Here is a 14,594-nt window from a genome sequence, read left to right as displayed (position 1 = left end):
TCTTGGCTACTTCTTGGCTACTTTCCTGTTTCCTCAATTTTAACCAAATTATTGATACCTGGTGATGTTGCAGCCACTGTCGTTCCAGTATGCAGTGTCAAAAAATGGCGGCCACAACAGGTTTCGAGCTCCCAAAATTTAATTTAGCACTTGCATTACCCAAAAGCAAAGACCTTTGCATGCGTGGCAAGGACTCGGAGAGAACTGGTGCATGGAGTCACAAATAGGAGGCCATTTATATTGCTGAACGTGACTTTAAACCGTAATTGAATGTGACTAAGAATTTCGAAAGTGTTCTACATCCAGGGCTCTCTGCACTAACTGACATTAGCAATCAGATATCCGACAAACTCCTTGGGTCATTTCTTCATATTAGGCACGGACTGTGACTCGGGAATACAACATTCGATATCACACAAAAAATGATTGCGAAAATGACTACAATTTATGCTTCAAACCAAGCAACTCCAATTTCGAGCCCATTCTTGCAAGTACTCATTTTCATTGTCGCCACATGGATGTTACTTCAAGTCCTTTTAAAGGAGCACTGACACAAAAATTTTTCATCTTGTTTTTTCTGTTGCAATAGGTAGCTAACGATTCACTTATCACGGCTGGAAAGTTCATTTGCTCGAGCTCACGATGGTTAATTATTTGGAGATGGTTTTATAGTGCTCAGTTGCAGTTTCGGTTTCAGAGAGCGCCGAGTGAGGTGGGACAAGGAGGGGTTTTCGTGTAAACATAGCTGGTTATGGAGCACACAAAACCACGTGCACATGAACACCGCGTTGACAACTCTCTTAAACGAAGGCTTCCTGGGTGCTGCTATAATCCCCTCTGAGGTGTCGTAAATATGCGTGATCCCCCAAAAATGCACTGCTGAAGGACATCAGCCTTCGTACACCCGTGCAAGTCTGCCCCCTCTTTCCATTGAAAAGGTCTGCTAGGAGAGGGCGCTTGCAAGGATTGTGGCAGCCAACACAAACTCGTGACGCAAGGGGTGGTTGGTTGTTTACACGAAAACTGAAGCCGGTGTCTTTCTACATGGTGCATCATGCTGTCTTGTTGTTTAAACTGGTATATTGCCCTTGCCTAAACTGCACCATCAATAAACCTCTTATTTCCTGTTGCTTTGCAAAACTGCTAGCCTTTTGGTTAACTCAAACTCTAGTGCAGCTACCTCAAAAAGCTTCCCCAACCAGAAAGCTCACTGTCTTCAACTGTGGATCTATGTTTCTGAAGAACCATATGGATGCAGAAACATTACACGGGGACGATGGATCCCTGTTTTGTGTAACCCTATGCCCTCCAAAGCAGCTGACGCGCACCAATTAGCCCAGAAAAGTATTGTGTTAATAGGAAGCCGTAGTTTATGAGTAAATGAAAAATTATTGGATCATTCACACCGGGTACATCACAAAAATAATGAAGCAGTACGATCTGCTTTCATTCAGTTTACCGATTCGTCGGTTGACTGACTTGATTAGACCTCAAAGCAAAACAGGATGAAAGGATTTGGACAAAAACACATACCCTCTTGTGGACAAAGTTGCATGCTGTGTCCTTGAGTGACTTGAGGTTCATCTCGGTGGCGTCTATGGTGACCGTGTCGCGGACAACCCCTGCCTGCATCAGGAAGGTCACCTCGCCAGCCACATTCAGCACCGGCAGCTCCATTGCCTGCAACACCGAGCCCCGAAATCTGTAAGCTGCATACTTTTTCCTTTACGAAATAAGTCATTGGTAAGTTTGTAAGTGTTCATCAATATGAAAAGACAGGTACAAAGTAGTACAGAAACACAAGTACAATTTAGTACAAAAAGACAAGTACAAAGTTGTACAAGAAGAAAAGTACAAAGTGATATAAAAAGACAAGTAAAACATTGTACAAAAAGAAAAGTACAAAGCAGCACATACAGACAAGTACAGAGTAGTACAAAAATTAGGAAGATAGATACGTCTTGTCGTGTTCCTTGTTTTCATTCTTAGTGCTCATTTTTTCAAATACATGAATTTGCACTCAGCCTTCTCAATTGTCATAAGAGATTTCCATGTTGCCACATGCATCCTATGTTGTTTTACTTTCACAACACCGTAAAGAGATTCTGTATATAGAAGCAAGAGTACATAAAGTGCTCTCCTGAACTGAAACACTACACAGAAGCCTCCTTTTGTGTGCGAAAACATACCTTAAAGTTGTGGGGCGCAAATATGCGAAGAAGGGGAGAAAAACAACGTCTAGGCATGGGTCCCAACTTGACAACTGACGCCACTGTCGTCTCCCTTTGGGGCCCCCTCGCCATTCCTCCTCACTCTCAGTGGAGACGCCAACAAGAAACCGGTTCCAGGAGATGCTAGCAACACACTCTTGCAATGTGGCCAGATTGTGGCTGCTACAAGATATCTCCCCCCTCCCCCCCAATTTATGAAAGGTGGACACTAAGCGGTGCTATCTATGTCTACTGTATTTATTGGCACACTGCCCATACTGTTCACTAAATGATTGCTAATGTTTGATAAATTATGGCTCATGTTGGCTAAATGATAGGCTAAGACTTGGCTACTCGCTGTTGTAACCAACATTGTCTTCACTCAATTCAAAATCAATGAATGAGTTGTCGACCACTTTTATATGCAGCTGCGATCTTTCATCATCGTCATTTTCAGCCTATTTTATGTCCACTGCAGAACGAAGGCCTCTCCCAGTGACCCCCAATTCACCCCATCTGGTGCGAACTGGTTCCATTCTATGCCTGTGAACTTCTTGACTTCCTCACTCCATCTAACCAGCTACCGCCCTCAACTGCGTTTCCTCTAAATGACCATTGGTCGTCTGTCCTTCGCGTAAAGTGACCCACCTAACTCCACTTTTTCTTCTAAATGTCAGCTACACCTGTTTGTTCTCTAATCCTCTGCTCCGTCCCTGTGCCTATCATTTTTTGTTCCATCACATGTTGCTTGATTTCTAACTACTCAAGTTTCTTTGTAATCCTCAAAGTTTCTACCTCATATATACACCTGTTTCCCCTTTAGGGAGAGAGCTGGATTGCCTGTCATGTTTTGGGAATGCAAGCGCTCAGGTGCACCCTTATTCTTCCGCAGATTTTTTTTTCATATGAATAGACTCCCCTGTCAGCATATCATCATTCAGGTAGGTCTCATAAGCATTCATGGCCCAATTCTAGACGTCATGAGGAAGGGAAATGGGGTGCAGATATGGCAAATCAGTTCTGCAGAATTTCGCAAAGTCAAGGAAGGTTGACAGATGGGAAAATGGACATTCACCTATTTTTTGCCAAACAAGAAGCTTTTCTTACTGAGATATCTGTATGCACTTCCTTGTATGTACCTTTGTGCTACGAATGGGTCGATGTCAGTTTTCCTTTCATGAGGTGCAGATATTTTGCACATACTTTTATTATGCATACAGATAAAACCGAGCAGGTGCAGAGATGGCAGTGCAACTTAAGAACTAATGCTGATGAATGTTTCAGTACATCCAAGGTTGACATGTGACAAATGGGTATTGGCATGCAGTGTTGAATAGGTGTGCAAGTATGAAGACACACATCTAGCCTTTCATATACAGATTTGGCACAGAGATATTTTTCTTTGTTCAACCTGCATTATCCTGTTTACTATGCACACATACACGTGTATCAACTGCAGGCCTCTGGCCTTCATATAACGAGAACAAAGGGCGCAATTTTTAAATCTTGCAGGACATCTAAGTACGAGAGGTAAAGTTCTTATCACTACGTGCCAATTAAATGTTGCACTTAGCACGTGAGCCTCTTTATGGTAATTCGTCTCGCCCTTGAATATTTTAAGACAGGCTCGAATGTTACGCGGCCACACGCTTTTCGTGCTGCAATAAAACCCACAGTCGTCGCATGGTCAACGCACTATCATTCACTCGTCCCCTCTGCGCGCGCCGTTCCCACGATAGCTCAAAACAAGGCGCGAGATCGCAACGAAATGACATTACTGCCGCGAACTGAAAATAGCGCGCCGCACACACCAGCACAGCTAGCGCTACAGATGGCGCGATTTGCCGCGTACGCATATGTACTGTACTACGCACGCACGCGGTGCTGACCGCGAGCGGCTAGTTCGAAGAGGGGGCACAGGAGCTCGACGCCCCGCACATCCTGAGAAAGACGGCAGCTGCGCGCGTTCCTTGTCACGCGATTCGGCATCCGCACGCCACTGGACAGGCCGAGTGACCGGGACGGCGGCCTTTTGAGGGCGAAGCTGGTTTTGCAGGCCACCTTGCCCGCTTTGTAGACCAAATATTCCGAAGTTCAGAGTCGCCTCCGCCGCTCTCCTTTTCAAGTTGCGCTGTGTTACGAAAGCAGGGTGGGCACCTCTGGCAGCACGACTTCCGGTCAAGTTGCGCGCAGATAAAAAACAAAACAGAGAAAAAAGAAACTAACCACGTAAGAAAATTGCGTGCGCCCAAGTTTTGCGCAACCAAAAGCTAAACTCAAGGACAAGACGCGGGCGTGTGTCCACGATACTTCGCGAAACTGGTAAAACCGCAGGCACTAGCGCGCCAGGACATTTTTATTTGTATCGCAGTCAGCCTTTACTTTTTCCTCACCCGCCCTTCTTATTTCACAAGCCATGCTGGCTACACCCAATTCGCATCGCTGACAGAGAAGCCATGCGAGAATTAACACATCGTAGGACGACAGCGCGATCTTTGCAGCAGTTAAAAAATAAATTAACAAAACTCCTCTCCGCACATCCACTGCATATATGTCAAAGGCCAGCCTACAGCAGTTTAGGAGAGGAATAAAAAATGAATGCACATACCTTAGCTTGCGAGCTTGAAACATATCGCGGCAGATGTGAACGAACGCTGCAAGAACGCTCGTCGCAAGGTCCGGTTTTGCCAGCTGTTTTTTGTCCGTCCGACACGCGGCTCGCTTCTGGGGCGCTCCGCGCTGGCGTCTATCTGTGACGGAGGTCACGGCAAGAACCAGCGGGCATGCGTCAAAAGAAAGTTTTTGCCCGCCTGGAAATGAACGCACGATCGCCTCGAAGGAAACGAGATCTAAACTGGACAGCGCCAGCCGTCGATACGACTGCGGGAAATCGCCGCAACAAGATTGCCCGCGCTCGGTCCTCCCGTGTTTTCCTCTGAGTTCGCTCGATCTATCGTGTAATAGACCGCGAATCAGGCAGTACTAAGACCGCGAATTAACGTACGCTTGGCATGGCATGGCTCGTGATTGGAAAGAATACATAAAAGAAAGGCTGGATCAGCGACGGGGAGGAGCGCCAACTGCGCGTTGAGGTCGTGTGCTAGCTAGCAAGCCGGTAATTTACCATTCTGCCCGCCGCACTTTTTTTTTTTTACGTTTATTTCTTTCGAAGGTCGCGCTGCCAGTGCTGGTTTTCGCGGTGCGCAGGGGGACGACGGACTGCACACCACAGTGGCCCAGACGAACTGCCAACGCGACAGGATCGAGGGGAGTGCGTTCAAGAGCACGGCCGAAGATCCGGTTTCCTGGCAAGGCGAAAATCACCCGACGACTAGCCTGCTGGCGAGCGCGCTTGAAATTGGGGGAAGGGTCCTTACCGGACGGCGGCACGTCGTCCCCTCCAGTGTTCTTCTCAACGGCCGGGCAGCCGCCGGTCAAGCAGGGAGAAGAAGACGCATCCCCGCACCGTGGGCGAAACGCCACGGGTGAAAGCCCAGCGAAAAAACACCGCGGGCAGCAGCACAGAACGCGCGGACGCACCGCCACAAGGAGCACACGCACTGTAAACACCGCTCTCTCCCTCGGAGAGAACAACCACTTGCTGAACACCTTAAAAATTTTGAGAACTCTCAGTGAGCCAACCGAAAGTTAGACATAAAACTCAAGCGCATTGCGGAGCAACGTGAACGCGCGATTTGCCTGCCATCCTATGACTGTGACCTGAACGTATTCTTACCGTTCACGTTCGTGTGTAATAAAGCTTTAAAACACTGCCACTAGATAGCACTAAAATCGCAAACTTTCCAACTTATATTTTTGATCACACGAGGACAAAAAATCACTAACGATGTAGTAAACGTAAAGCTCTTTCTAGTTATAATTTGTACGTTATGCATTAATCTAAAAACGCACGTGCGGGCGTAAACTTAATTTTTATTATAATTTTATAACTTCACAATTCTTATTTTTTACAACACTGTCGGTGGCAGCGCCGTTGTGGCGGACTGATGTTCACATAAGCGAGGAATCACTAGCACCACTAACCTCTTTAGCCATTATAGCATCACCAGTGGCGCGTATGATTTGTGTGTGTACCGGGTGTACCGCGCGATGCACTAGCTGGGTTGGTGAAAGCGGGTGGTCTGGCTAGTCCGTTTTCTTTGTTTGCCCATTAATCGACAGACTGTGCTGGCCGTTTACTATCAAGGAAGCCTATCGCGCCAGCCGACGTAACAAACCCCTGTTTAAACGATAGTGCATCTCCTCGCGCTTCGCAATGTCGAGTTCGCGACTGAATGAATTGCGGCACGCACTGAGCAGAGTGGCCGATTTCACAGAGGCGCACAAGTCGTTCATCAATGCCCACATGGTGGACTTCTACACAAAACAGCATTGGGAGCACCTCGTGGACGCCGATGTCGGCAGGGATCTGCTCAGCTTGAGTGAAGAAGAACTCTTGTGCTTGGGAACTGAACAGTTCATGAATCTTGAATGTGTGAGGTAGGAAGTGTGACTGGCTGAGCGGGCCCTTCACTCCGTACGTGTTCACATAGGTTACATCTTTACCTTGCGATACGGAAAATACCATTTGTTAATATCACGTATCCATACTAGGTATTTCGTAGATATGCAGGCGTTGCTGGGACAACAAGGACGCCGTAAAACGTGTTTTTTTCTTCTTTTTTTTTGCATGCGCCTTCGAAGCGTTGCAATGCATTACGAAGTTCAATTTGCATGTTAAGCACAGTTAGGTTTAGACAAACGAATGATTAAACTGATCAGGTGAAGCCAGGTTTCCCCGAAATATTGCTAGTGGGAACTATGACCGGATGCAAGGTGGACCTACCAGCACATGAAAATCTTCCGAGATGGAAACATCGGCTGGTTCTGGACATAGTGCAAAATACGAAGACAGAAGAAGAAGCACACCACTGCATCGTAGCCAGGAGGGAGGTTTAGCCCCTTTTGACACCCGAAATACCCCTATTCTTTTTAGAGTATCTATAGAAAGGGAGTATTTGGGTTGCCTTTCTATCACACAACACCCTAAAAAAATCAAGTATTTGGGGAGTATTCGTCATCCACCTCGCGTTATCACCGCGGTCCCGGCACTTCCCGATAACGAACGGCGCGCGCGTTATCAGCGTGACATAGAATTCTTGATAGGAAAGTAACAAGAGCCGGGTTTTCAAGAAATAAAACGCCAGCAAGCCAGATGACAATTATTGTTGTGTGGCAGAAATACTCGACTTTTTCTTCGAGTGAACAATAATCGGCATCTATCTTGCGTGCCTTGCCTGCGTTATCGACGCGCACCCGAAACTTACAGGTCACGAACGGCTCGAGCGCTATCAGCGACAAGTTGTGGGATAAAAAATACTGCCCAAAGGGTGCAAACAGTTTTTTTTACAGATACAGCCTAAAGGTTACACCCTTTGGAGGTTTTCTTGTACTCGTATCATAGAATGTCCCGCGTACCTTCCTTTTCTGGAACTTCCAGGACAAGAACAGCATTTACGTTATCGACGTTACGTAAGCATCCTTGAGTGGATAGCAGCAAGTGCACGTCCTGAAGAAAACGCAAGCGTGGACTAAACTTTTTTTTTTTTTTATGCACCGGCACCCGTTGTTGTCGCTCACGTGGCTTTAGCCTAAGTAATCGGGTACGGGAATGAGATATGTACAGCTTGAATTATCCAATTAGTATTGTGACCCGCGTCAAGAATGTCTTCTGCGCAGCCTGCAGCGCCGCAGGACAGCCAGCTTAAGTGCACTCTGAGAAAATATCGAGTAAAAAGGGTGTCTTTTTTGACCCCCAATAATAATAGTCACCTGGATTGCATGCTTTACTTTTTTTTTTTGAAAACTCAGCGCTCGCCACTCTATCAAGACTGCCATGTCTCGCTGATAACACGCATGCCGTTCGTGACCAGGCAATGCCGGGAGCGCGGCGATAATGCAACGCACGCGAGATGATTGTGGCTGTGGAACAAAAAGACCTATTTTACTCGCTTTTTAAAGAGTATACCACATGCGCATGCAGGGCCGGTCACGTGCCAGCGCTGCAGGCCCTGGCGCTCGAACTGGAGCGGCACACGCTGTCCGCGCTCGGTGCTCTCAGCAACGGCGACCGCCTCGCCCACCCGGCGGCCTACAGCGAGAGCAGCATCAAAAGCCTTGCAGGGCGCGGCATGAGCCCCAAAAAGGAGCACGAGGTGGACGCCATGGCCCAGCTGGTGGCCTCGCTCGCGCACCGCCTGGGAGTCCGGCAACTGCTGGACCTGGGCAGCGGCAAGGGATATCTGGCCGCGCGAATGTGCGGGCCGCCGCACGCGCTCCGAGTCCTCGCCGTGGACAGCTCGGAGGCCCGAAACCGCAGCGCCCTCGAGCGAGCCGCCAAGATGCTGCAGGGCGAGGGCGCCGAGCGCCTGCGGACGCTCACGGCTAGCGTCGACGACAAGTTCGACGTGGAAGCCGCCTTCAGCGGAAACGAGAAGGAGCGACTCCTGGTGTGTGGTCTCCACACCTGCGGCGAGCTGGGACCCAGCGCCCTGCGGTTGGCCGTGCGTGGAGTGCCCAGGGTGCGAGGCCTGTGCCTGGTTGGCTGCTGCTACCACCTGCTGGAACGTGGCTTCCCCATGTCCCAGGAGCTCAGGGCTCGAGGTTGTCGAGACCCCGGTCGCAACGCACGCATGCTCGCAGCCCAGTGTGCCGACCGCCGCCAGGAGACCGGCGACACGCTTTTCTGGCGAGCTCTGCTCCAGCTGATGCTGACGGACCAGGAACGAGACTCCGGAAAGCGAGTGGGTCGACTGGCAGTGGCAGGCATGTTCGCCGATTATGCAAGGCAAGCTCTACGGAGGCTTGGTCGCGATGTTGTCGACCAGTCGGCGCTTCGGGCGCAAGCAGAGTGCCTGGAGCGCGAGTACGGGGACGAACAGAGACGTCGGTTGTTGGCTTTCCACCGTCTGCGCATCGCCTGGGCCGGCTGCATCGAGGCACTTTTGCTTCTGGACAGACTCGTGTTTTTACTCGAACAGTGGCCGACGGTGGCGGAGGCGCACATAGTGCGTCTGTTTGACCCGACGGTGTCGCCGCGGTGCCACGCGCTTGTGGCACTCATGCAATACGTTGGAGGAGAGTGAAGCGAAACCTGCTGGTTATTACATGGATTGCCGATGTCTGGCTAACACTAATTGTTCAAGGCTCTTCGTAGCTGGAAAACTGCTTCACCGCTGGAGAAATATTGTAGCACATGACAGGCTGTCTTTATGTATGCACAGAACCCACAAGAGCCATTGTTCAGTAGGACAGACTGTTGGGCTTAGTTAGTCCTACATTTTAACTAAGTGAATTAGCACAAATACAGACAGACAAAAAACTAGGGCCTGTCCTTGCCTGCCTTGTCTTTGTGTCCGTCTTTTATTTGCGCTAATTTCACTTTGTAAAAGAAAAAAAAGCCATTGTTGGTAGTGTCAGCAAGCCTCATATTTGCAACTTATGCAGAGAACCATATGAAGTCAGTTTGTACATGCACATTTGGATGAACGGAGCCTCGAGTGTTTATTACTGGGATCACAAAGCTGCCCTTAAATGCCACACATACACATTTCATTTATTTGAATTTAGGCATCTGTAAACACCATGCTGCAAAATGCCAACAGTCTTAAGTTCTTTACGCTTAATTTATGCTTAAAACCTTGGTTCTAGCTTAAACCAGGGTAGAAATCTTTGCCTTCAGGTTGTAAGCAGGCTGGCTTCTGGCTTCAGGCACACAAACATGAAAATGCCTTTAACTGTAGTCAGACCCTACCTTGAGGCACTTTGCAGGTTGCTTGAGAGGATGCCCTTGGAAACAGTCAAAATATTAGGAGGTCCCTTCTCCTCTCTGCACCAACATCTAGATAGTATGCTTAAAACTGAGAAAGTGGCAGCAGGAATTTAATACAGAAAACCAGAAATCCCACACAAAAAAAACAACAATGTGTGCGTGTACTGGAGGGGAGGAGGCATTGGTTTTACAGTGAAAGCTGTTATGAGATCACAACGGCCGTTTTTGGTGCCGTAGTTGTCTGCCGCCACTGGTGTCCACAACCGCTATCGCGCGAAATAAAAAAAAATATCCAGGATGGAACGGGGCTCGAACCTGCGCCCTCGGCGTAGGAGCCCAGTATTCTGCTACAGAGCCATGCCAGTGCTTGAAACTTCTATGCAAAAAGACCCTATACAGATTTCATGTTGGGAAGGAACCACATTAACATATGTAATATAGTGTGGTAGAAGAGTAAAATAACCAGGCGTCACACAATGCGAATTCTGTAACCAGGCATCACACAATGCAATTATGTAACTAGTGGGTCGCTTAAAGCTTCAACCCATTACAAAGGGCTCAGCCATAATTCTTCCGTCACCAGCCGCCGCATCAAAGAAGTGCACCTAATGCATCAAAGATGTGTAGCTGGTACCTCATTTCTCTGCTGAATGACAAATAATGTCGTAGTGGGTGCTTCCCAACTTCACAAAATTATGATTTATGGCGTAGTGAGTACCTTGCTAGTGCAATCGTATTAGTAGACCCAAGAGAGGTTACAAGGGGCTTTAGAAATGCTGCTCTTCCAGCTTTCGCTGTGACTATGCTGCACTTTCCGCGCAGGCCTGGCGTTTTTTTCTTACGCTAACAGAAAGGCTACAAATGCCCTTGATTTGGCCTCTGCACCAGGATTATGAACAGAGTGCACAGGAAAGATGATGAGGAACAGCAGTGCGAGAAATATATTTAAAAAAAGTCAGTTTCGCTGCAAGGGCGAAGCAGTGAATACGATAGCAACAAATTAGAATGTCACACGAAGAATTACAAGCAGCTCGATACTTGCAGCGCCCCGTTCAAGCGCAAATGACACAGGAAAACGACGCACACAGAACGAGCGCGAACTAACAACGGTCATGGCTTACGATATTGCTATTGGCAACTTCCTCTTTAACTCTTTCCATACTGCACCCATAGGGCATCGATAGCCTACTATCGATGGTTTGAATTGCCGCTTTCGAGACATTTTGTGCCGTTCATGGACACACTGCACCATCCGCCGTGACCAGGGGCATAGCCATGAGGTTGTTTCGATGCCAGAACACCCCCCCCCCAAATTTCCTGAACGCTGAATACCCCCTTGTCCCCCTCCTTTCCACTCGTATTTTTAAGCTGATATTACAGTGAACACTATAACTAATCCTTCGTAACAACACATTTGGAAGGACGCTTGAAAAGAAATGTCACAGTTGTTACTTCGTCTTTGAGCAGCACGCTACACCCCAATACTCTTAGATGTTTTTTTTTCTAGAAAAGTGCGGCTTGTGGAGTGACCCCTCGATGTCTCCTGCCGCGCGGTGGCGTTCAACGCATTGTTTACCCGGCGTTCCACATCGCGAGTGGGTACTGAAAAGGGCCACTTTATAGCGCTCGTCTCAAGCACAGTTTTCACACTGAAGCAAAATCTAGGAGCGTTGCTTTAAAGCGTACCCTTCGGGCAATCTCGCTGGTGATACTGCACACGCTGAAGCACCTCCGAGCTCTGCGTACCGCCAGCAGTAAATGGTGTATATAAATAGCTCGCCATTAGTATTCCAAAGAACGGATGGCACGTGGCCTAGTTGTCTAACGCGCTGCACTGCAGAGCGAGGGGTTGCAGGTTGAAATACCGGTGGCACGCTTCGGAAAATCTTTCTGACTTTTCTTTCTGGCTTTTATTTATATAAACATATATATACATATCCGGGACATGACGGCGACAGCAAAAACCCGCCCAAAGTGTCCATATAATTGCTATCACAATAAAATTTGTTTGCAGCTTTTTGGTGTATGCAGTCTATGACAGCTGGTGCATTCATACTGGACTAGTATTGTAATATTACAGTACTTCTCTTTGCTAAGTTTGATATCGGTTCATACATTCCTGTGTGTCTGCATGGATAAGCTTTATGTTAATGGTGTTGTGGTGTCCTTTATTAAATAAGAGTGGACCTAGTCCTAGAGAATTTGCTGTGAAGTTGCCCAATATGAATTGCCTAGTCAGGAGAGGTCTCCAGTTCAGCAAGCCCACACGTAGTAGTTGTTGGTTGAGTATTTCACACAAGGTATTTCATCCACTTCATAAATTTTACTTGTGAGTGTATTCATTCGCATCTTTGTAAATGGTACAGCCCTTGGTGTCACAATATTTATATTCTCTTGCTCTTGTAATGAAATAAACATGACTTTGTACAACATTTTCCTCAGTGTATTATTTGTGCCCGAATGAGAGCCAGTGTTTCAGAGGATGGACCACAGCTGCATTATTATTTTTTTTTTTTGCTATCCAATGAACTGCATCAAAAACAGTAGCACAGATAATGTGCGAATTCTACTTTTCAGAACAATTTCTGCATTTCGACAATCGAGAATTTCCGAGAACTATAACATGCCGAGATAGCAACAGGAGTTGGTCACAAGCGTCATTTTACCTTTTTTTCCCCGTCATTACCACACTTTGAATCATTCCTCTCCAGAGTACAAGCTTCTACCAAAATTCTATGCGCTGGGCTCGAGCACAAGGCACAGTTTCGCCCAAGACTTCTGCAGCAACAGGGGTAAGCAAGGATATATGCCCAAGCCTAACACCACCAAATTGGACATGAAGAAGCAGTAGCTTCAGCCAATATTTCATGCATGCACGCATGTTGACACCAGTGGGAAGAAATTTGTGTATTTTGGGATTACTTCAACATATGCGATCACTTTATTCCTCTGTGCTTCACTGTGCTACCCCTAGATAAATTATGAGGCTGCCACAAATGCTTGTCTCTTACTTGCCACCGAAACACAAAGTGCTGAAGTGCCTGGCTTAAATTACTCTTGCTTACAGCGAGAAAATAGTCATGGATGCAAAGTGCACAAAGGTGCCTTAACAGATGCAGCACGCCACTATTAAGGCACAGCTATGCATTCCAACCAGTATGTTTTCACAGTACACAATGAAATGAAACAAGTTTCACATAGGATGAACCTTGACATAACAAATTTTAGGTTTTAACTAAGTAAATGAGGATCTGTGTTGGCATTCACACGGTGCTACGAATAAATGTTTAATCGAATTTTCGGATATAACATGTCAGATGCAACTTTGTTAAAATGCGGTTTTACTGTGTACAGTACTTCCAATTTTAGTGCGTTGGTGTGTAGGTCACAAAAACAGTTGGAAATCCTGAATTCAAGGCTATCTAGCCAAGCTTCATGGGAATTAAGCGGAGATCCTCCAATGTAGTTAACCTCAAGATTTGTGGTCATGTGATCTGACCACTGGTTGGGACCAATGCTGGGACCAATGCTGCCAGGGGCACTTTCGACACTGTCTATGTATGCACACAAAATTTCTCTACTGGCTGCACCTGAAACTACGCTACACAATGTTATTTCAATCAAGAACTATTACACAAATGTTATGTAGAAAATTCATTACATCTCTGAAATGTAAAGTGAGGTAGCTGAATGGTGTTTCCGACATGTGCGTGTCAGTGTTTTTGCCTGTGGCTTGGTACAGCAAGATTCTTCCAGTTCTTGTTGCGACTGTGTGCCCTGACCACAATATTCCAAGTCCATTATCTTTTAAGCCTCCCGTGAAGACATAGGATTGAAGCCAAGCTTTACAAGTGCTGCACAGCACTCCTAACTGCTGCTAGTGTGTAAGGTGAAGCATTGTGAACTGTAGCACAAGAGAATAGAAGTTACACGCACGCGGTCTTTTTTAAAGAGGCCCGCAACACTTTTTGAAAGTGGTCAGGAAATCCTGCCGATTGGTAGTCGAGGCCTCCTGCTAGCATGTTAGCCAAACATTTTAGCGCAGCATGCGGCAGGGAACTTGCAATTAAGTTTCAAAGTCGGCTACAGATCGCTCGCTCTTCTTGCAACAAATGATGCCATAGAATCAATTTCAACTGTGTCATAAGCTCGTGGACACAGCCATTGGCTGATTTGAGCATCGTGAGCTGCATAGATACCATGGCCGCCGCAGGGTGCCGCCACGTATCTGCGCTGTGCTCTATAGTAATATATAATTATACACTATAGCATTACATCAGCATACTCTAGATTACACTGAAGTGAGCCAGGCATTAAAAAAAAGTGCTCAAGGTCACAACGTGCGCTGATGTATTAACGCAGGTTCTTGCCTCCTTGCCATCACCCCCTGTGTAGCTTTCAGCACGCTTGCTGGGACGAAAGCAGACAAAGCGCTTAATAAGGCGCGTGACAAATCTGTATCTCCACCCATACTTGATGGATTCTAAAAATTTTTGCGGCAAACAGTTAACTTGCACCAAGTTGTCCGGTTCTCTATTCTGTAAGATGAACTT

The 14,594-nt window shown here is 47.1% G+C and overlaps 2 protein-coding genes across 5 annotated transcripts in view; one reads left to right on the top strand and one right to left on the bottom strand.

Annotated features, from left to right (window-relative positions):
• Positions 1 to 5,841, bottom strand: part of LOC119401320 (serine/threonine-protein kinase D1) — a 58,307-nt gene extending 52,466 nt beyond the window's left edge. For 2 of the 4 annotated variants that reach the window (XR_007417314.1, XM_037668016.2), the window contains exons 1-2: positions 5,588 to 5,809; positions 1,534 to 1,680 (exon numbers count right to left, since the gene is read on the bottom strand). Coding sequence is in view for 3 of the 4 variants with exons in the window: in XM_037668016.2 (XP_037523944.1) it covers positions 1,534 to 1,677 (144 nt within the window). In the remaining variant the exon portion in view is untranslated. Of the gene's footprint in view, positions 1 to 1,533; positions 1,681 to 4,818; positions 5,028 to 5,587 lie in introns of those variants that run through there. The other 2 variants (XM_037668019.2, XM_037668017.2) reach the window with 2 other exon arrangements.
• Positions 5,842 to 6,301: 460 nt separating this feature from the next.
• LOC119401318 (probable methyltransferase-like protein 25) lies at positions 6,302 to 9,378 on the top strand. Its single transcript, XM_037668014.2, has 2 exons — positions 6,302 to 6,710; positions 8,254 to 9,378. Exons 1-2 carry the CDS (start codon positions 6,487 to 6,489, stop codon positions 9,353 to 9,355), a joined length of 1,326 nt encoding a protein of 441 aa, XP_037523942.1. The 5' UTR covers positions 6,302 to 6,486; the 3' UTR covers positions 9,356 to 9,378.
• Positions 9,379 to 14,594: the final 5,216 nt, after the last annotated feature.

Source organism: Rhipicephalus sanguineus, chromosome 8, assembly GCF_013339695.2.
Source record: "Rhipicephalus sanguineus isolate Rsan-2018 chromosome 8, BIME_Rsan_1.4, whole genome shotgun sequence".
Lineage (NCBI taxonomy): Eukaryota > Metazoa > Arthropoda > Arachnida > Ixodida > Ixodidae > Rhipicephalus > Rhipicephalus sanguineus.
This window is presented reverse-complemented; position numbering and strand designations above follow the sequence as displayed.